The sequence below is a fragment of the Dipodomys merriami genome, unplaced genomic scaffold, assembly GCF_024711535.1.
Source record: "Dipodomys merriami isolate MVZ:Mamm:240054 unplaced genomic scaffold, mDipMer1.0.p SCAF_72, whole genome shotgun sequence".
NCBI lineage: Eukaryota > Metazoa > Chordata > Mammalia > Rodentia > Heteromyidae > Dipodomys > Dipodomys merriami.
The window spans coordinates 3977639-3998991 of NW_027206313.1; the positions used below are offsets into that span (position 1 = coordinate 3977639).

General features: G+C 36.6%; 1 protein-coding gene across 1 annotated transcript in view; it reads left to right on the forward strand.

Annotated features, from left to right (window-relative positions):
• The window catches only part of LOC138818200 (sorting nexin-2), a 42888-nt gene that overhangs the window by 20659 nt on the left and 876 nt on the right, over window positions 1–21353 (forward strand). Inside the window, exons 8-14 of the mRNA XM_070009170.1 lie at window positions 7399–7474; window positions 9275–9388; window positions 9642–9735; window positions 11061–11266; window positions 18062–18205; window positions 20104–20184; window positions 20302–20373. Coding sequence (XP_069865271.1) covers window positions 7399–7474; window positions 9275–9388; window positions 9642–9735; window positions 11061–11266; window positions 18062–18205; window positions 20104–20184; window positions 20302–20373 — 787 coding nt within the window. The remainder of the gene's footprint in view (window positions 1–7398; window positions 7475–9274; window positions 9389–9641; window positions 9736–11060; window positions 11267–18061; window positions 18206–20103; window positions 20185–20301; window positions 20374–21353) is intronic.

The window sequence follows — 21353 nt, forward strand, 5'->3', positions numbered from 1 at the left end:
ATGTCAAGTTTTGCATTATGCTATTAGGAGAAAAAAGAATGATTTAATTGAGGATATTATTATATCATAAACATAGTCTTTAAGAGCACTAAGAAGTTATATGTGTAGGAAGAAAACATGAAGGTTGCGATTACAGAAAAGAATTGATAAAAATATTAGAAGTCAGGTGTGGTGGACCATATAGTTTAAAATTTTTGTATTTTGACTAAAAGGTGGAATTATGTCTGAGAATCGGAAATTACCCAGGAAAAGGATTTAAATTAAGAAAAGTTTAGCCATTAGAATTGATTATCTTGTGAGAAAAGTTATATACAGAATATTTTTAAGAATAAAGGTATAGGGCTGGGAGGGTGGCTCAGTGGTAGAGCACTTGCCTTGCATGCTCGAGGCCCTGGGTTTGATTCCTCAGCACCACATAAGCAAAAAAAGAAAAAAGCCGGAAGTGGTGCTCTGGCTCAAGTGGTAGAGCGCTAGCCTTGAGCTGAAGAGCTGAGGGACAGCGCCCAGGCCCAGAGTTCAGGCCCCACGACCGGACCCAAAAAAAAAAAAGAATAAAGGTATATAATGTTCTCTCTTGATTTTACTTAATTCCTCTTGAAAGTGTAACCATGACCCTTTGAAAAACCTTTCAAGTCTTATTTTTTTCTATGAGTAAATTTGAAATATTTCAGATGGCATGCTTGATAAGGGACTTAATGAAGATTTATTTTACCAAAGAAATAAAATTTGAGTCTTTGTTCTCTTTTTAACTTGACTACATTGGATAGTACATGCTATATCTTGGTGGTATATTAAACATTGAGAGTATTAAGGGAATTTTGAAACTTAGTGTTTGTGTAAAGCCAGTTTACTGGTAAATGTTACTTGTTATACTTGTTAAATGCTGCTTTAGTGAAATTAACAGTTAAAAAAGAGAAGCAGTATATAATACGATAACAAAATTGATTTTCCATTAGGAAAAAATGACTAAAATACAAGCAGAAAGTTGTAGAACAAAGGAACTGGAATAATTCTTTAGTTTTTATTCCAATCTTTTTTTTTTTTCCAATTCCAACTTGGTTCCTGTGCACATTTGTGTTTTAATGTCTACAAGATGTTAAAACTGCATTTTTTAAATTCATTGTTATTTTAGAGGTGATATACAGCGAGGTTACATTTACATACATCAGGTAATAAGTACATTTCCTTTCGTAATGTCATCTGTTCCCTCGTTCTCTCCCATTCCCTCCCTCCCATCTCCACCCACAAGTTGCACAATTCACTTTCATCGATGTCCAGTGCGCTCCACTGCTGCACTTTTTTACCCTTTTTCCTCAAATTCTATGTCCCCCCTCACCCTCCCACAGATGTGCACGTGAATACACCATATATAAGGTAAAGAGTACAGAGTCATCAGAAAAAATAAGAAAAAAAAGTCTTTTATTTCCATATCTTTGGAGTTTGTTTCAGTATGCATATTATTTTATATACGTAGGAAGAGAGACTTTGGGTATTGCATGTTTGTGATTCTCTCCTAAGACTATCTCCTTTGGTCTCACTGTACGTGAGTATCTAGAATCCTGTGTAATTTGTAATATCCCAGTGTGTTTTGGATCTAACTTCTACATATCAGGAAGAACACATGTCTGCTGTCTCTGAGCTTGGCTTACCTCAGTTAACATGATTTGTTATAGTTCTATCCATTTCCCTGCAAATGACATTATTCTATTCTGGCTATAAAATTCCATTGTATACAGGGACCACATTTTTTGGATCCACTCATCTTGGGGGGGGCATCTGGGTTGTTTCCATATCTTGTCTATTGTGAATAGTGCAGCAATGAACACGGATATGCAAGTGTTGTTCTTGTAGACTGGCTTATGATGCTCAGGATAGATGCCAAGGAGTGGTATGATTGGGTCCTAGAGAACATCTGCGTTTAGTTTTAAAGTTGCATTTTTAAAAATCCTTTTACATCTCTTGTTTTTCTAAGTAGTTTCCACGTTGCGTTTCTTAAGATTTAAACATTAGACTCAAGCATATCTATGGAACACTCAGCCTAGTTAGATCTAGTGATGAGGGAAATATTTCTTTTTATATTACTTTATAACTTTCATTTATATATTTGTTCAACTTAGGGAACACTAATGACTTTTTAATGAAAGTCTAAACTTCTGGTATTAAAATAATAAGCAAAGCCGGTTGCTGGTGGCTCACACCTGTAATCCTACCTACTCGGGAGCCTGAGATCTGAGGATCACAGTTCAAAGCCAGCCCGGGCAGGAAAGTCCATGAGACTTTTTTTTTTTTTTTTTTTTTTTTTTTGGGTCCGGTCGTGGGGCCTGAACTCTGGGCCTGGGCGCTGTCCCTCAGCTCTTCAGCTCAAGGCTAGCGCTCTACCACTAGAGCCACAGTACCACTTCCGGCTTTTTTTTTTCTTTTTGCTTATGTGGTGCTGAGGAATCGAACCCAGGGCCTCAGGCATGCAAGGCAAGCGCTCTACCACTGAGCCACCTTCCCAGCCCCTCCATGAGACTCTTATCTCCAATAAACCACTCGAAAACTGGAAGTGGCACTGTGGCTCAAGTGGTAGAGCGCTTGCCTTGAGCTGAAGAGCACAGGGACAGCGCCCAGGCCTAGAGTTCAAGCCCCGTGACCTACAAAAATAATAATAATAATAATAAGATAAAATAATAAGCAAGAAAAGACTGATGAAGTATCTCATCTTGGTACACAGTAAAGTAAGCTGGGAGTGCAAAGTCACTCCCATAATCCCAGCACGCAAGACTGAAGCACGAGGATAAGGAATTCTATGACAGCCTGGGCTGCATAGGAAGACTGCTTCACAGGAGAGAGAGGCAGACAGAGGTGTATATAAAGATACAGCTCACTTGGTTTTCTTGAGGATACTTCACACCTCGTAAGATCATAGTGAGTTCATTTCAGCATTAGGGTTAATCACTTCTCAGTTTTTTTTATTGAAATTAAATATATGTAAGAATGCACTTCAATAGATACCAACTGAGACATTTAGAGGAGCATGATATTAGTATACAAGATTTAGAATTGCTTTTCAGTTGAAGGCTGCACTACACTGTATTTCTGTGTAACCTCAGGCAAGTTACTTATATGTGTTCTTCCCCATCTCTGAACTATAAGTGAATTATTTAATATTGAGTTCATTTAATGAGCCTAAAAATCCAAGGTATAAGCAGTTAATAAAGATTAATTAATCTACTTTTTTATAGCAAAGAATTTGGAGGTAGTGAACTTTTTAGGATTACCTAATTCATCAGGAAATAACTTCCATTTACTTTTGATATCTAGAATGCAACCATTTTTCTTTCATCGATTTTTTTTTTTTTTTGGTCCAGTCATGGGGCCTGAACTCTGGGCCTGGGCGCTGTCCCTCAGCTCTTCAGCTCAAGGCTAGCGCTCTACCACTTGAGCCACAGTGCCACTTCTGGCTTTTTTCTTTTTGCTTATGTGGTGCTGAGGAATCGAACCCAGGGCCTCAGGCATGCAAGGCAAACGCTCTACCACTGAGCCACCTTCCCAGCCCCTTTCATCGATCTTTTGATGACAGTCCTAATTAAGTACAGCAGTATCCAGATTGGTCTCCCTGTTTCCATCTTTGGTAGTTCTTATTTTTAATATAGCAGCTAGAATAATTGTTTTAATATATAGATCAGGTTGCATTAATGCCTGATTTTACTCATAAAGCCAAAGTACTTACAGTGGCAGAGTGGATCTCCTGTCCACTCAGATCACTCTCTGTGCTCTGAGCCACACTGACCTTTTAGTACCCAGGTATTATTTTTGTACCTTCTACCCAGAATGCTTTCTTCCCTAGGTCTGCATGGCTAACTCCAGTTCCTCTTTGAAGTTTAAATGTTCAGATATTGTCTTCCAGTGAAAACAATTTGATTTTTGGCATTCTGACCTAGTTATTTGTTTTGTCCACTCAGGGTTGTGTTTTTGTTCTTGCATTTTTGTTTTGAAACAGGGTCTTCTAGTTCTTTTGCCTTTGTCAGAATTACAGGTATATGACACCTGGCCTAACCTATTTAACTTGTCAACAGCCACGTTTTACATACTTGCTGCTAGGTATCCTATTTTCTATCCTCTTCTGTGTCATGTGTATTATAGTTGCTTATACTTTATTACCTGTCTTCCTGTATCAAACTATAAGCTTCACTAGGAAATTAGTATTAGTGGCTCTTATACACTGTTGTATTATAGAAACTCAGAATTTCTGTCTGACATGTGATAAGTGTTCAGTAAATATTTGTTGAATGAACAGATAAATACCATTCAAGACCCAGGATCATCTTGCCTTTTTGTTCTCTCATTGTTAGCGTTTGCATTTAAGTTTAGTGTGACAGATTTTTTTTTCATGAATTTCTATAATCAAACCCACATAGATGTGACCTCACGTATAATCCAGTGCCCTACCCTATACAGATGGACAAAAAATTGAGATTGATGTTTGTAAACCAACTTGACTTTTAATTTCTGTGCATTGTCAAGTCGGTGGTCATGGTAAACTAGTCGACTATTTCCAAAGTTGATAGGACAATCTCTAAAAACTAAAATTATGCATGTGTGTGTATTCATATTAAAAGACCAGTAAAATAAGATGTTCTGTATCAATAGTAGCACCAGCTATTCCAAGTTCTGCAATCATCTGAACAAAATTAAAGACGTTCAAGATACCCCATTAATAAAAAGAAAAACAAAAACAAAAACCTCAGAAAAAAGCACAATTCTATTATTGTTTTGGTACCTGGAATTATTTTTGTATTAGCTTCTCAGTCATCATCTGGAAAGAAATCATTCTTGAGTAACCTCATTAATAACAGCTCAGTACTACATATCATAAAGTCAGTACAAGATGTTTTACATTCACAGAGATGTGATACATCACTGTCCTACATCTGTAATACTAAAGGAGACAATTAAAATGCATGCCTAGATTAAGACTTGATTCTATTTTTCCAGCAGAGGGCCTAAAGAATGGTATGACACAGCTCTAGAAATGTAAAGAGAGAACTATTTTTAAATTTGTTGGTCTCAGGTATTGTCTATAACCTCTTTATTTTGTATTGTTTTTAGTAGTACAAAGGAACTTGGAAACCCTACAAAATAGTGTCAATTTGTTAGTAACCTTTCCTTGAAAAGATCTAAAGAGCAATTACATACTCACTGCCTTTGTTGTGTCTGTCATTTTTATCCATTCCCTGTGCCTCCCATTCTGTCCTCTGATGGCTCTGTTTGTCATACTTTTTTTTTTCTGTTGGTCATGGGACTTGAACTCAGGGCCTGAGGGCTGTCCCTGAGTTTTTACACTCAAGGCTAGCACTCTACCACTTTGAGTCATAGCACCACTTCTGGTTTTCTGATGATTATTGGAGATAAAAGAGTCTCAGACTTCCCTGCCAGGGCTGGCTTTGACTGTGATCCTCAGATCTCAGCCTGTGGGGTAGCTAGGATGACAGACGCGGGGCCTTTTTCATATCTTTATTTCCTTTTCTTTTTAGTTAATTCTTCCTTGTAGCCTTTAACAAGAAGGAAAGTTTTGCTTCCTTATTTTCCACAATTGATTTCCTCGTAAAGCAAAGTATGTGACAAAATGAAAAAGTGGAACAACTGATTTTTGTCAATACAATGTTTATCAAAATTAAACCAAGTTTATTTCTTGAAGGATTTTTCAGGCATTAATATAATGCCATTAAATATTATTTTTCAAGAGAAATATGTAAGTTTATTTAAAACTTTCTTGATCATAGAATCAGTCTTTTACCTATTGCTTGAGACCAGAAATCTTCCTATTTCACTTTAGAAAATGGTTTTAGAATATAAGTAGTATTAGGTTTTTCCATTTGTTTGAAATAATGGAATGTTTCTTAGATTGAGTGCTAGATGCTTTATCATTCTTCCCATTTGCTCATTTTACCAGTGTTTGCTAGCTCTATGTTAACCACTTAAGACACATGTAGTATGAAGTGTAAACAACTAAATAGCTTACCTAATAGTGTTGGGAGACTTTCACAGTTAAGATTATAAGTTAAATTCCAGTGGGAAAATACTGACATTTCTTATACTTACAAGATTGTTTTCACAACATCTGCTTTAGCTCTATAATAAAGGGAGAATTTTAACTGCATTATGTAGTATATTACACATAACTACTGAATGTTCTGTTTTTATTACAGTGGCTTCTAATGTGAACTATTAACTGAAAATGGAGTTTATACTATGGCATATGTCTATCTAAATGTATAAAACAAATTACCTTTTAAACATCATAGTCACTGGGACCGTTGTATGGAATTTGATTATTGAGGTTTTCGTGGGTTTTTTTCTCTTGAGATTTTATAAGTTTTAGGAATATTTATTATCTTACTTAAAAAATAGAAACCAAACACTGTAGCTAACACCTGTGATCCTGGCTACTCAGGTGTCTTAATATCCAAAGTGTGTAGGTTTGAAGTCATCTTGGCAGAACAATACTTGAGATTCTATCTCCAAAAATTACTAGGGGAAGAAAAACACACACATTAGAGACATGCCTCAAGTAGTAGAGCACCAACCCTGAAAGCAAGCTGAATAAGGACAAAATCCTGAGTTCAAACCCCAAAACTAGGGGAAAAAAAATTTCTAGTAAAGAAAAAACCTGAACAATTGACTCATCATCAGTCAAAAACCAAAGCTCATTGTGATCATTTAAATCAGACAAGCGGAAACATCGGTGAGTAGTTTCCCTGCTAGGTGATACATAACAGACGATACATAAAAACATGTATCTTAGGTCTCTACAATTTAAATTATAACTAAGAACATCCTAATTTCACCCAAAAATAACATCATTAAACTCAGTCATGTATCATCTGACAACCCTAAAACTTTAGAAAGAAATTTGTTTCTCCCCATTTTTATCCTCTCCCATACCCCCTCAGCCATTTCTCATCATATAATTTTTGTATGTGCTGGTACCGGGGCTTGAACTCAGGACCTTTAGCTCGCACTTGCCTTCTTAACTCAAGGCTCATGCTCTCTATTTTATTCACACAGCTCCCCTTCTGGTTATTTACTGGTTAATTGAAGGTGAGAGTCACAGGAACTTCTGTCCGGCTTGGACCCACAGTCCTCATGTCTCAGCCTCCTGAGTAGCTAGGTACAGATGTGAACTACCAGTGCCTGGTCTCTCTTCATGTAATCTTTTAAGAAAAATGGCTTATTTTCAAAAGATGATTATAAATATTAAATTGCTATAAGATTCTAAATTAAGTGAGAGCATATAAATAGGCAGACATTGAACACCTTTTCATGTAATTTTAATTTCTGTTATTTTTACTCTTTTGTTAAAATCAATTTAAAATACAGTTAATAAAGGAGCAATTTTACTCTTAAATGTAGGTATCTTCAAAGAACAGTAAAACATCCAACTTTACTTCAGGACCCTGACTTAAGACAGTTCTTGGAAAGTTCAGAGGTATTTCTACTTTAAGCATTTTATATAAATTTTATAATTTTAAAATAAATTTATATAACTTGTCTCATTTACATTTGCATTAAAATAGGTAACCAAGAATGAGTTAGTAGATTGATTAAAGCAATGCTTGTGTGAATATGTAATTTTTTTGCTTAGTATTTTAATTATGTGACTAAATTACTAGCAAAATATCTTCATTGTGACATATTTAGGACAATCAGTCTTTATCTTCAAGATTTAAATGCAGATCTGAGAGACTGCTTTGTTAATAGTATAACTTTGAATGTTTACTTAAGTTGTTTAGGCATTATGTTGAAACTTTAGAAAAAGCTAAAATAATGTGTTTTTGTGTCTTTTGAGTTCTTTTTGAAGGCTTCAATATATAAGTAATATGACTTTAAAATGTATACTAGACTGGGAATGTGGCTTAGTGGTAGAGTGCTTGCCTAGCATGCATGAAGCCCTGGGTTTGATTCCTCAGTGCCACATAAAACAGAAAAAGCTGGAAGTAGCGCTGTGGCTTATGTGGTAGAGCACTAGCCTTGAGCACAGAGAGGCTTTAGGACAATGCCCAGGCCCTGAGTTCAAGCTCCAGAACCAGCAATAAATAAATACTAAATTACAAATATATTAATGTATTTTATAAAATTATAAATTATAGCCAGATTGTTCTTTGTATTTGGAATTTTTGGTACATTTGGGGTTCTTTAAAGGTGTGTATTCGTGTGTGTGTGTGTGTGTGTGTGTGTGTGTGCGTGCGTGCATGTGCGTACGTGCGTGTGGGGGGAGTGTAGGTTCTAGGGTTTGAAGATAGGCCCCCCCCTTGTAGCATTTTTGTTTAAGACTGGCACTCTACCACTTGAGCCACAGTTACTCTTCCAGCTTTTTTCTAGTTAATTGGAGATAATAGTTTCATACCTAAGCTGGCTTTGAATTGTGGTCCTCAAATTCAGCCTCCTGTATTGTTAGAATTACAGCTGTGAGTCACCAATGTCTGGCTTTGGAATTCCTTAAAACAGTTGAATATTATAATTGTTACTGTTTGAGATTTTCTTTTTTTGTTGGTCATGGGGCTTGAACTGTGGGCCTGGACGCTGTCTCTCAGCTCTTCAGCTCAAGGCTAGCATTCTACCACTGGAGCCACAGCATACTTTGGCTTTTTCTGCTTTTGTGGTGCTGAGGAATCAAACCCAGGGCCTCATGCTTGCAAGGCAAGCACTCTATACCACTGAGCCATCTTCCCAGACCTTAAGATATTTTTTTAATTTAATTGAGACTCAGAATTTGTAAAAAAAAAAAAATATATATATATATATATATATATATATATATATATATATATATACACACACCACACACACACACACACACACACACACACACACTACAAAATCCTAAATAACTGCTAGCATAGGAGATTTTCTCAAAATGGTCTCTCCTTTGTAATCGGTTTATGTCTGCTAGCAAACAGGTTGCCAGTGTTAGTGTACTTGGCAATTTCTTAATGTGTTTTGACAAACAGTGTTTGTTCTATCTAAATGTAAACGTGCAGAAGGAAAGCAAATGGAAAGTCTATTTTTTAAGTTTTCCTTTGAGAATGTACAAGTAGTATATTTGAGAAATTAGATCTCACTATTGAAATGTATGAGAGTAAAGAAAATACAAACTCTTTTTTTCTTTTCTTTTCTGTTCTCTCTTTTTTTTTTTTTTTTATTTGGGGAAGAGAGGTCTCTTTTGTGCCCAGTTAAACCTCTAGGCTTTTAACCGGTTTGTTTGCCCTTATTTGTCATTCAATTCCAGCTGCCTAGAGCAGTTAATACCCAGGCTCTGAGTGGAGCAGGAATATTGAGGATGGTGAACAAGGCTGCCGACGCTGTCAACAAAATGACAATCAAGATGAATGAATCGGATGCTGTAAGAGCTGATTTTTCGACTTGAATAATGAGATGAATTAATGAGCCCAACAATTGCATTTTAAGGTTGCACAAGTAGAAAATAGGATATTAATTTGTTTATTGAATGTAGGTCTCGGCCACATCAGTTGGCCACCATGGTTATACATGGTTAATTTGTTGCTTTAAAACAAAGAATGTGGCTTGCTATTGGTAACCTGATTTACAGTGGTTTGTTCTTCCTAAATTAGCTCCATTTTTCATTTTTTTCTTAGTGGTTTGAAGAAAAGCAGCAGCAGTTTGAGAATCTTGACCAGCAACTTCGGAAACTTCATGTTAGTGTTGAAGCCTTGGTCTGTCATAGAAAAGGTTTGTTTTATTACTTTTGTGTTTAGCACCATAACGCTAATTAAAATACTTTATTTAAATCTTTACCCTGAAGTTACTGTAAGAGATATAAATTTGAATTTTGGATTAAGATTGTTACTCATTTATTTATTTAATGTATTTATAATTTAATGAATGAAGATATCTTCTTAGGTATATACAGTGACTTGAGATTCAAAAATTGGTAATTGATCTTTTGTGTTTGCTTTGTACTTTGTTTCTGGGAAACCTATTAAAAGTATTTTACTAATTTTCAGACCACAATGTTTTTTGTGTGGCTAGTTAGGTGGCTTTTTTTTTTTCTTTTAACAATTCATAGAAAATTTGAGTTTTAAATTTTCCCCCCTCACAATGAAGTTTGTCTTTTTGGTTTGTTCTTAAAGAATCCAAGGCTCTTAATACAATTTTTCAAGTTATTTAAGAATTTTATTACCTGACATTACCTGTAATTCATTTAAGAAAATTGATAGAAACCTACTAACATGTCATTTTGTTTATTATATTATTTGTAATTTGTCACAGGTTTGCCATTTGTATTATATACCTCTTACGGAATGACTTCTGTGGTTCTTTTAGAGAACTTTAGAATATATAGAGCAGCAGAGCAATTTCTCAGGAACCTAATTGTCACTGGCAAAGTCCAGCCAGTAACACCCACTTTGCATTATCTGAAATACCTTAAGTAGTCATATGAAAAAAAAAACTATTTTTTGTAAACTTGGTAACAAAAGATTCTAATATTTTTTGTAAACCATTACACCAATGAAAGACCTTGGATTGACATGAATTTATGTACAGTTATACCTTTTTTCTATTAGCCAAATAATATTCCCACTAAAAATTCCCAACATTTTCAGTGACCTGTTCAATGCCAATGAATGTGATACAAACCATCATGAACTTAATGCTTGTTTTACTTGAAATACATTTCTTGTCTTTTAGGAATGAATAAAGAAAGAATGAGTGTTTTGAGTGGGAGGAAGAAACATTATTAAAATTATCTCACAAATATAGCTTATCAGTTGATAATATAAGCAGTGACTGGGAGCAGTGGAAGCTGTACTGAGGCTCAAGCCCAGGGCCTTGTCGGCGATAGGCATGTGCTCTGTAATGAGCTGCCTCCCCAGCTCAGCAAAGATTCTTCTATGATCCCTGAGCACGTAGCATTTTGTGCAAAGCATTTGCATGCCTAATTGTTGCATGTTCACTAATTTAAAATATTATTAACCAAGTTTAGAGAGTGGAGACCAGTTACTACAATCGTTTAAATCTTTACAAGAGAAATAGTTCATGCTTTTTCATTTCAGAACTTTCAGCCAACACTGCTGCCTTTGCTAAAAGTGCCGCCATGTTAGGTAATTCTGAGGACCATACTGCTTTATCTAGAGCTTTGTCTCAGCTTGCAGAGCTTGAGGAGAAGATAGACCAGTTACATCAAGAACAAGCTTTTGCGGACTTTTACATGTTTTCAGAACTGCTTAGTGACTACATTCGTCTTATTGCTGCTGTAAAAGTAAGCCGTTTGCAGTCTTTTCTCTTTGTTCTAAAAAGAATATGGTTTACTATTAGACACATAATTAAGTACTTTAGTACTTAATTTAGTACTTATACTAGTACATGTAAATTTAGTCTTCGATTTGCGTACCCAACTTAGTACTTTCTTGCCTTCTGACTTGTACAGTAAACAGAATTAATATTTTTAAGAGGTCTAAGAAGCACCTTACAAGATGAAGAAAATTACATATTTACTTAAAATCCATATGTACGCTTTGTTTGTATGTTTGTGCATCCTGGTAGTAACTGGTACTACCTACTGGACTTTTTAATCATTAATAGAGCTAATATTGTGACATGTTTCATGGAGGGTTCTTTCTGTATACCCAAGTGTGTAGTCACTGGGTTAGGTCATAGATTGTAGTGGCTAATGATGTTTAAATATTAGTAATCAAGTTTCTGAATTGTTGGGGAAGTAACTCAGTTGAAATTTTAGTATTCTACAGGTATTTCTGGGTTCAGACTCTTAAGCAGAACTGAATGGATTAAATAAGTCCATCACATCTTTCAGAATATCATGATGTTTTGGTAGCTGAGTTATTGTTCTAAACGTTAGTTTTCACCGGGAGGCAATTTAAATATCTAGAAAGTTAATTTTAGATACTGTTCCTTGCTTCCTTATGCTTATTGATTTGGGGGGGGGGGGCTTTTAAACTAATGCTAACAGTTACTACTTGAAGATGGTATTTAAGGATGCTTTCTTAGAGTTGATAAAATGATTAATTTTGCTTTTGTTTTTTTCTTTTTAATAATGTTGTGCTCCTGGTAATTACATTTTCTTTCTAGTTATTTAAAGTTACTGAATTTTTTAAATGCAACGTAGTGTTCCATTATGTACTCTGTGGTGTGTGTGTGTGTGTGTGTGTGTGTGTTCCATTATGTACTCTGTGGTGTATGTGTGTGTGTGTGTGTGTTCCATTATGTACTCTGTGGTGTGTGTGTGTGTGTGTGTGTGTGTGTGTGTGCCTGAGTTATTTAACTAGTCTATTAAAATTCTAGTTATTTAAAGTTACTGAATTTTTTAAATGCAACGTAGTGTTCCATTATGTTCTCTGTGTGTGTGGGGGGGTGTGGGGTGTGTGTGTGCCTGAGTTATTTAACTAGTCTATTAAAATTCCTAGAAATGGAAGCATTGGTCAAGGTTATATGGATTTTAAATTTCAGTAAGTATTACCATATAACCTTGTTTCTATATATGACTACCAAAATATGTTTCCTGTTCTCCTGTCTGATGATGGACTTTTTTCCTATATTAAATTGTGATCTCTTTTTAGCAGGAATTTAAAAACCTTTTCAAATGATAGCCATTTACATTTCTTACTTTCCTTTCCTCTCTGCCTCCCCCTTCCCTTTTTTTGTCCTCTTCCTCTTTTTACTTTTTCTTTTCTAATCCTTTACTTATTTCCAAATAGTTTCTAAATGAAACCTTCTTGTGCAGTTATTTTATGCTAATAAATAATAAACTTTATTTTTTGAGACAAGAGCTCGCTATGTAGCCCAAACTGGCTTGAAATTCCTGATCTTCCTGTCTTAGCATTCTTTTTTTGGGGGGGTGAGTATGAGGGGTTGGTTGTGGGTCATTGAACTCGGGCCTGGATGCTGTCCCTCAGCTCTTCGGCTTAAGGCTAGTGCTCTGCTACTTGAGCCACAGCGCCACTTCCGGTTTTCTTGTGGTTAATTGGAGATAAGAGTCTCACGGACTTGCCAGCCCAGGCTGGCTTTGAACTGTGATCCTCAGATGTTAGCCTCTTGGCTAGCTAGAATTACAGCTATCTCAGCCTCCTGAATGCTAAGATTTATAGGTATGTGTTACCACGTCTGGATTAGCAATGCTATTTTAAATTGGCAACTCATCTCTTTTAGAAAACCAATTCTAGCCGGGCGCTGGTGGCTCACGCCTGTAATCCTAGCTACTCAGGAGGCTGAGATCTGAGGATCGCAGTTCAAAGCCAGCCCGGGCAGGAGAGACTGTGAGACTCCTATCTCCAATAAACCATCAGAAAACCGGAAGTGGCGCTGTAGCTCAAGTGGTAGAGCGCTCGCCTTGAGCTGAAGAGCTGAGGGACAGCACCCAGGCCCAGAGTTCAAGCCCCACAACCGACTAAAAAAAAAAAAAAAAAAAGAAAGAAAACCAAAACCAATTCTGTTGGTTTATACTCATCATCCAGTTTGGACTGCCATTTCCCAGCCAATTTATGGATACATTTGTTTGCAAACTGGTCTAGGTTTGTAAATATGATACACTTTTCTGAGCCCACCAAGAAATTTGAGGGTGAAATGTAACCATATTCTAATTAAGTGAATGTGAAAATATTATGCACAGTTTTGAAACTATTCAGAAAATCCATTTAATACATTTATATATACATATATATATACATACATACATACATACAAAATATAACTTAGGATCTTTGTAAAATTCATTAAGCAGCTAGGTGTGGTAATACACAATTGAAATTGTGCTGAGACAGGATGATTATGAGTTTGTGTGCTGCCCCACAAAAGAAAAATATTTTTTTAAGTGTTGCTAAAATGATTTTTTCATTATTTCCTATTCTTTTTTAGTATGGTGGTACTGGAGCTTAAACTTTGGGCCTTAAATTTTGTTTGGCTTTTTCACATAAGGCTGGTGCTCCAGCACTGGAACTATACCTCCACTTATGAGTATTTTCTGCCTATTTGGAGATAAGAGTCTACTGGATTTGTCTGACTGGGCTAACTTTGAACCTTAATCCTCTACCTGAGTAGTTAGGATTATAGGCATAAATCATCAGTGCCCAGCTTGTTTTCTTCTGCTCCTACTTTTAGACTATGAAAACAAGATAAATATATCTCATTAGACCTACTCTGGAGGCTGAGATCTGAGGATCACGGTTCAAAGCTAGGGCAGGAAAGTCTGTGAGACTCTTACCTGTAATTAATCACCAGAAAACCAGAAGTGGCACTGTGGCTCAAGTGGTAGAGCGCTAGCCTTGAGCTGAAAAGCTGAAGGACAGCGTCCAGGCCCAGAGTTCAAACCCCACAAACAACAACAACAACAACAAAATCAAGATTACAAGATTAATTTTTTTTAGGTAGGTGCTGGTGGCTCACACTTTTAATCCTCACTGCTCAGGAGATTGAAATCCGAGGATTGTGGTTCAAAGCCAGCCTGAGCAGAAAAGTCTGTGAGATTCTTGGCTTCCAACCAACCAGCCAAAAGCCCTAAGTAGCGCTGTGACTTAAGTGGTAAAGCCTTGAACAAAAAAGCTAAGTAATAGCACCCAGACCCTCAGTTCAAGGAGAGTTTTTTTAAAAAAAATTTTTTTTGAAATAACCTGACTGTTAAGCTTTAGTAATCTTACCTCATAAAATTCCTACATCTATACCACAATAAACGTGACATAACAAATTGCATTGGGTCCAAGTTAGTTTAAATTTAGTGTCTCAGTGAAAAGTTGTCATACATTAAAAACTTAAAAACTGATATTGCTGGGAGCCGGGCGCTGGTGGTTCACACCTGTAATCCTAGCTACTCAGGAGGCTGAGACCTGAGGATCGCGGTTCAAAGCCCGCCCGGGCAGGAGAGACCTTGAGACTACTATCTCCAATAAACCACCAGAAAACTGGAAATGGCGCTGTAGCTCAAGTGGTAGAGCGCTCGCCTTGAGCTGAAGAGCTGAGGGACAGCGCCCAGGCCCAGAGTTCAAGCCCCACGACCGACCAAAAAAAAAACAAAAAACTGATATTGCTGGGTACCATAGCTCATGCCTATAATCATAGCTACTCAGGAGGTTGAGATCCAAGGATCATGATTTGAAGCCACCCAGGGAAAGTTACCAGCAAAAAGCAATAAGGATCCTGTGTTTAGTGGCACAAATGTTCTGGGCAAGTTTTAATATTTCAAATGTCTTTGGATATTACAGCAATAAAGGCAACATGTTTTGCAAAAAAAAAAATTAGAGCTATGGCTGAAATAGAAAAGCACCAGTCTTACTTGAGCAAAAAAGCCAAAGGACAGTGCACAGGCCTTGAGTTCAAGTCCCAGTACATGCATAAATGAATAAGTAATAAAATTTTGTGTTTGATATATTGTGATTTTGATCCAAATTAATTTGGCTGAAGCAAAGTTATGCATAGATTTAAATACATGTAAAGTTATATGATTTACCATTTTGTCTAGGCAGTTAACACTGGTAAATTTAAAACATGCACAGTTTTTTTAAAATATGGCTGGTCCTCCATAGTAGTGAGTTCCACAGCTAAGTATTCAGGAAACCAAAATTGGATCATTTGGGAAGAAAATCATATATGTACTGAATATATACATACTAATTTCTTGTCAAAACTCCTAAGTGTCAGAAATACACCTAAGTTGGCACTGATGGCTTACACCTGTAATCCTAGCTACTTTGGAAGCTGAGATCTGAGGATTGAGGTTCAAAGCCAGCCTAGGCAGGAAAGTCCATGATACTCTTATCTCTGATTAACCACAAAAAAAGTCTGGAAGTGGAGCATGTCTCAAATAGTAGAGCAGTAAATGAGCAAAGCAGCTCAGGGACAGCACTCGGGCTCAGAGTTTAAGTTCTAGGACTGGCACCAAAATAAGTTAATTAAGTCTAGATAGATAGATAGATAGATAGATAGATAGATAGATAGATAGATAGATAGATAGATAATCAACTATTTACCTAACAGACACGTTTTATGAAGTATTATAAATAATCTAGAGATGATTTCAAGTAGGGGGGTGCATTAAAGTAATAGGCAAATACTGCCCTCTTTCGTATTCATCTCTGCAGGAGTCCTGGGACCAGTCCCTGTGGATACTTAGTTGCCAATTGGCTGTAGTTTTAAATAGCATATTCCAAATATTACCACCATACCAGATAAATACATGGTTAAGTCTCATTACTAAGTGGGTATTTTTGATGGAAATGTAGCATGAGCAAGTACATTTGGGCGTGTGATACCTGCAGGTAATTCGTAACAGGCATCCACTAGGCTGTCACTCTGCTGCTGTTGTGTTATTTCTAACCCACAGACATATATATCCTTTACCCCTTTAAAATTGTTATAATTTGCCAGGTGCCTCTAATCCTAGCTCCTTAGGAGACTGAGATCTGAGGGCCACATTTCAAAACCAGCCAGGGTAAGAAAGTTCATGAGACTCTTAATTCAAATTAACCACAAAAAGCCAGAAGTAGAGCTCTGGATAAAGTAATAGAGAGCATTGAGCCTCAGAAACAGCTCCTAGGCCCAGAGTTCAAGTCTGAGGACTGGCAAAAAAAAAAAAAGAAAGAAAATATATTTTTAGAATTTAAGGATATTACAGTGGCAAAACTAATATTTGATGTGTTTCAGAGTCCACTTACTCTGTGTGTGTGTATACACACTGAGCTTAAATTTGACCTGGGCCTTTTCAATTACAACTGGTCTTTTACCACTTGAGCCACACGTCCAGTCCAGTAGGCTTTTCTGCTTCAGCTGGCTTAGCCTCCTGAATAGCTAACATTACAAAAGTGGAACCACGGGAGCCCATCTATTTTTGTTTTATATTTTGTGTTTTTCTTGTGGTGTTGGGTATGAAGCCCAAGGCGTCACTACCCTTGCTAGGTAAGCAGTCTCTGGGTGCTGTTCTCCCAGTCCCCAAAACCTCTTTTTTTCTTTTCTTTTCTTTTTTTTTTTGGGGGGGGGGGGTTAGTCATGTAGCTTGAACTCTGGGCCTGGACACTGCCTCTCAGCTCTTCAGCTCAAAGATAGCACTCTACCACTTGAGCCACAGCACCACTTCCGGCTTTATCTGCTTATGTGGTGCTGAGGAATCGAACCCAGGACCTCATGCAAGCAAGGCAAACACTCTACCACTGAGCCACCTTCTCAGCCCCTTCATATTTTTTAAATATATAAGGACATATATTTATTTACTACTTAAATTTAAAGTGATTGTGAATAAACTGATGTAATATTGTTCTAGTTCACCTAATTAGTTATTGCTTCATGTGTTCGATGAATAAATACTAAAATGATTCATTCCTCAAACCTCAGGCTAGAACAGGAATTTGTAATACCTCTACCCATTTATTCCATCTCATTTCTTTTCTTTATTTGTTTGCTCTTGCTCTGCTAGACTCTTGGAAGAAGCTGATTTGGTTGCCTTATTCAGTTGATAGTCTCTGCTATTTTTTCATTTACGTCTGTATTTTATAAGAACAAATAGAGATCATTTTACCTTAATCTGTAGAAATCTATAGAAATATATTTTCCTCCCACTGTTTTGAGAATTTATTTTTCATTGCTTAGCATTTTACATTAGTCATTGGGATCTTTGTCTACCACATTTTTCCTTTCTTATTGAATTTCATTCTTTTAATTTCTAACTTGTTTTCAACACAAATATGCTTTTATAGATACAATACCAGCATTTTCCCCATTCATAGTGTCTTTTTTCAAAGCAAATGGTTACACATCTCATTCTAACTTGCATTTAAAACTCTAAGGCTAATAAAATGTATTTTTATGTCGGGTTTTGGTTGGTTTTGTTGTTGTTATTGTTTTGTTTTTATCCTGAGTTCTTATTTCTCATCCAGTCATAGGTTTTTGTTTCAAGCAAATAATAAAATTATCTTTGGCATTGTTTATTTTTACTGTCTTTGCATAGTAGGATGGTGTTGAAGTATTTGGCCTTATTGCCTTAAGAATGATAGCACTTGTTGTAGAATGGCAGTGTTTCACAGTGTCACTTACTGGCATCCTGTTATTCACTCAATAGGGTGTGTTTGACCATCGAATGAAGTGCTGGCAGAAATGGGAAGATGCTCAGATTACTTTGCTCAAAAAACGTGAGACTGAGGCAAAAATGATGGTTGCTAACAAACCTGATAAAGTCCAGCAAGCTAAGAATGAGATAAGAGAGGTGATTGCTGAATGCTTTATTTCTTTACTCAGATTGTTCATGCCATTCTTATTTGCATACTTTTTCATAAATTTTTTTCTGAACCATTCAACCAGTAGCTGTTCATATTTTTATGAACTATGGTAGAAATACTTTAACATTTTAATTATCAAAATCTCCAAAGCCCTTTGTTACTTCCACTTAACTATAGAATGGATAAAGAAACATATGAGAAAAAAAATCTAAAATTAGCTCTTACATAAATGGTTATATATTTCCTTTTAACTTGTTAATTTGATTTCAAATGATGAATCATTTTGTATTAAAAAAATGGTTTCAGAGATAGACCTGTACTAGAATTAGTTGTTGAGGCGGTATTACCCCCATATATATGTATTATATATGGTTATTTAATAATTTGTATAAGTTTATTATAATTTATACACTTTTTTTGCCATGCTTCAATAAGGAAATTGAAGAGGTAGGACAACCTTTATATTACTAAAAATAAATGTACCTGCTCTTTGGAGAGTATGTACCAGTGTTCTGGCTACATAGTGGGAAAAAATATAATTTCACTGCTTAAATCTGTGTTTTACTTGTTCCATTGGTCACTAATCACAAGGTTTGGTGTTTCTGTACTCAGTTTAGTGATTTCTGATGGGTTGGTTGTCAGCAAACTATAATTCCACTTTTTTATTTTAACCTAGTTGTTTACCATTATAATTTTTTTAATGTTTGTCATATGATTTTCTTATTTTGAAGTATTTCCATGAACACAGAAACTATGATAAACATGTATTCTTGAAGTTAATATTATTCTGAGATAATAAAAAAATGAGAAAACTATACAGTCACGTATGGATATTGTTGGAGGATGTTTCTTTCTTTGCGTTTTTAGAGACAGGATCTCGCTTGGTCTCACACTCACAATCCTCCTGCCTTAGCCTTCCTCATACTGTGGTAGCAAGTGTGCACTATTGATTCTACTCCCATCAGGATCCTACAGTTCATTAGATACTGAAATCTTTTTTCTTTTTGGTGGTACTGGAGTTAGAACTCAGGATTTCGTGCTCTGTAGGCAGATCCTCTGCTGCTTGAGCCACGCCTCCAGCTTTCTTTACTCTCTTTACTCTCTTTACCAGTCTTTACTCTCTTACCAGTCATAGGGCCTGAACTCTGGGCCTGGGAGCTGTCCCTCAGCTCTTCAGCTCAAGGCTAGCACTCTACCACTTGAGCCACAGCACCACTTCCGGCTTTTTTCTTTTTGCTTATGTGGTGCTGAGGAATCAAACCCAGGGCCTCATGCATGCAAGGCAAGCGCTCTACCACTGAGCCACCTTCTCTCTGCTTATTTTAATATAAGGGTTTGCTTTTTCCCACGTATGCCTAAAGCAAGAGCATCCCCTTTGTGCTCTCCCAGCATAAGGAATGACAGGCATGTGTTACCAGATCTAGACCCAGTTTTACTCTGTGCTAGTCTGTAAAACCAGAATCCTCCAGATCTCAGCCTCCTGTGTAGCTGGGGTGACAGATGGGTAGCACCTGTGCATACCTTTTGGTTGAGACTTGGTCTCAGGAACTGCCTGCCCAGGTTGGACGCCAGCCACAATCCTCCCCAATCTCTGTCTTTCTAGCAGCTAGGATTAACAGCTGTGAGCTACCAGCACTGGCTGAAATGTTCTAATCTTGAGTGACTTTAGCAGTGAAGAATTAATGAAAATTAAGGTAATGTGAATTTTGACTTCAAAGTGGAGATACAACTTTGAATGGTAGTAGATTGGATTTTGCCAGTACAGAGTTTCTTTGGTATCCTTGGTCATTATGTTAAGTTAAATGAGTGATCATGACAACTAGTACTGTGCTCTTTTTCTTCTAGACAAAAATGAAATGTTTGTTTGTTTGTTTGTTTTTATTAGTGGGAGGCGAAAGTACAACAAGGAGAAAGAGATTTTGAACAGATTTCTAAAACAATTCGAAAAGAAGTGGGAAGATTTGAGGCATGTATTAATAAATAGTTTTACACTTAATAACATGGCCATGTTTTTCAATAATTTTATGATAAAATTAAATTTAGTTTTCTACTTATAGATTTTTTTGTGTTGTACTCTTAACAGAAAGAACGAGTGAAAGATTTTAAAGCTGTTATCATCAAATACCTGGAATCATTAGTACAAACACAACAACAGGTAAGCTAATTTTTTTTAAAAACAAGGTGATTAATGAAATAGTCTTTTAAGCTCAGGCAAGAGAAAGAAAAGGGTGGAGATAGCCAGTGGCAATAATGCGACAAAATGTTGGCTAATTGGAAACCTTCTTGGTGTTTGCTTCTTCTAAATAGTCTCTAGAGACTAAAGTTTCCCAGTGTTAGGCCAGGAAAACCTTACAACTTTCCTTGTATCTGCCTGGGGCATTTTGTTTTGTTTTCACTTCAAGGTTTCCTATGGTCCGGGCTGGTCTGGAGCTTCCTTGGTACAGCCTGGAACTTCCTCTGTACATTTTAACTTTCAGTCCTTGAGTCTCCTCCTCCTCCTGTGTGTTCAGAGCACAGGCCTAACACCTTGCCTAACACTCTCTTCCTGGTTTGAATTTTCCCTAAACAAATTTGTGAGTAAATGTTCATAGAAAGTTGAGGGGGGGTGTTTGGGTTTTTGTTTTATTTTGTTTTGTTTTGTTTTATTTTCCTGTCCTTGGGCTTGAATTCAGGGCTTGGGCCCTGATTCTGAACTTTTATGCTCTGCTAGCACTCTTACCACTTTAGCCTTGGGTCTAATCTGAGATAAGAGTCTCGAGCTTTCCTGCCTGGCTGGTTTTGAAAAGGAATCCTCAGCTCTCAGCCTCCTGAGGAATTAGGATTACAGGCGTGAGCCACCAGTGCCCAGCAAAATGGTTCTGTTGATTAAGTTTTATTTTTAATTTGTACTTTTTTTTGAGGTTCTTGTTGTTATATTTTACCCTGGCCCCAGTTCCTTGGGCTCTGGTTAATTGGAAATAAGGATCCATGGACTTTGCTGCCCAGGATGACTTCGATCCTTGATCCTCAGATCTTATCCTCCTGAGTAGCTAGGATTGATTTATAGGCATTCACTACTGGAGCCGAGCTGGATTGGATGTTGGGTTTGAGGCCAGTCTAAAAGAACATAGCGAGATCTTGTCTCAAAAGAAGAAG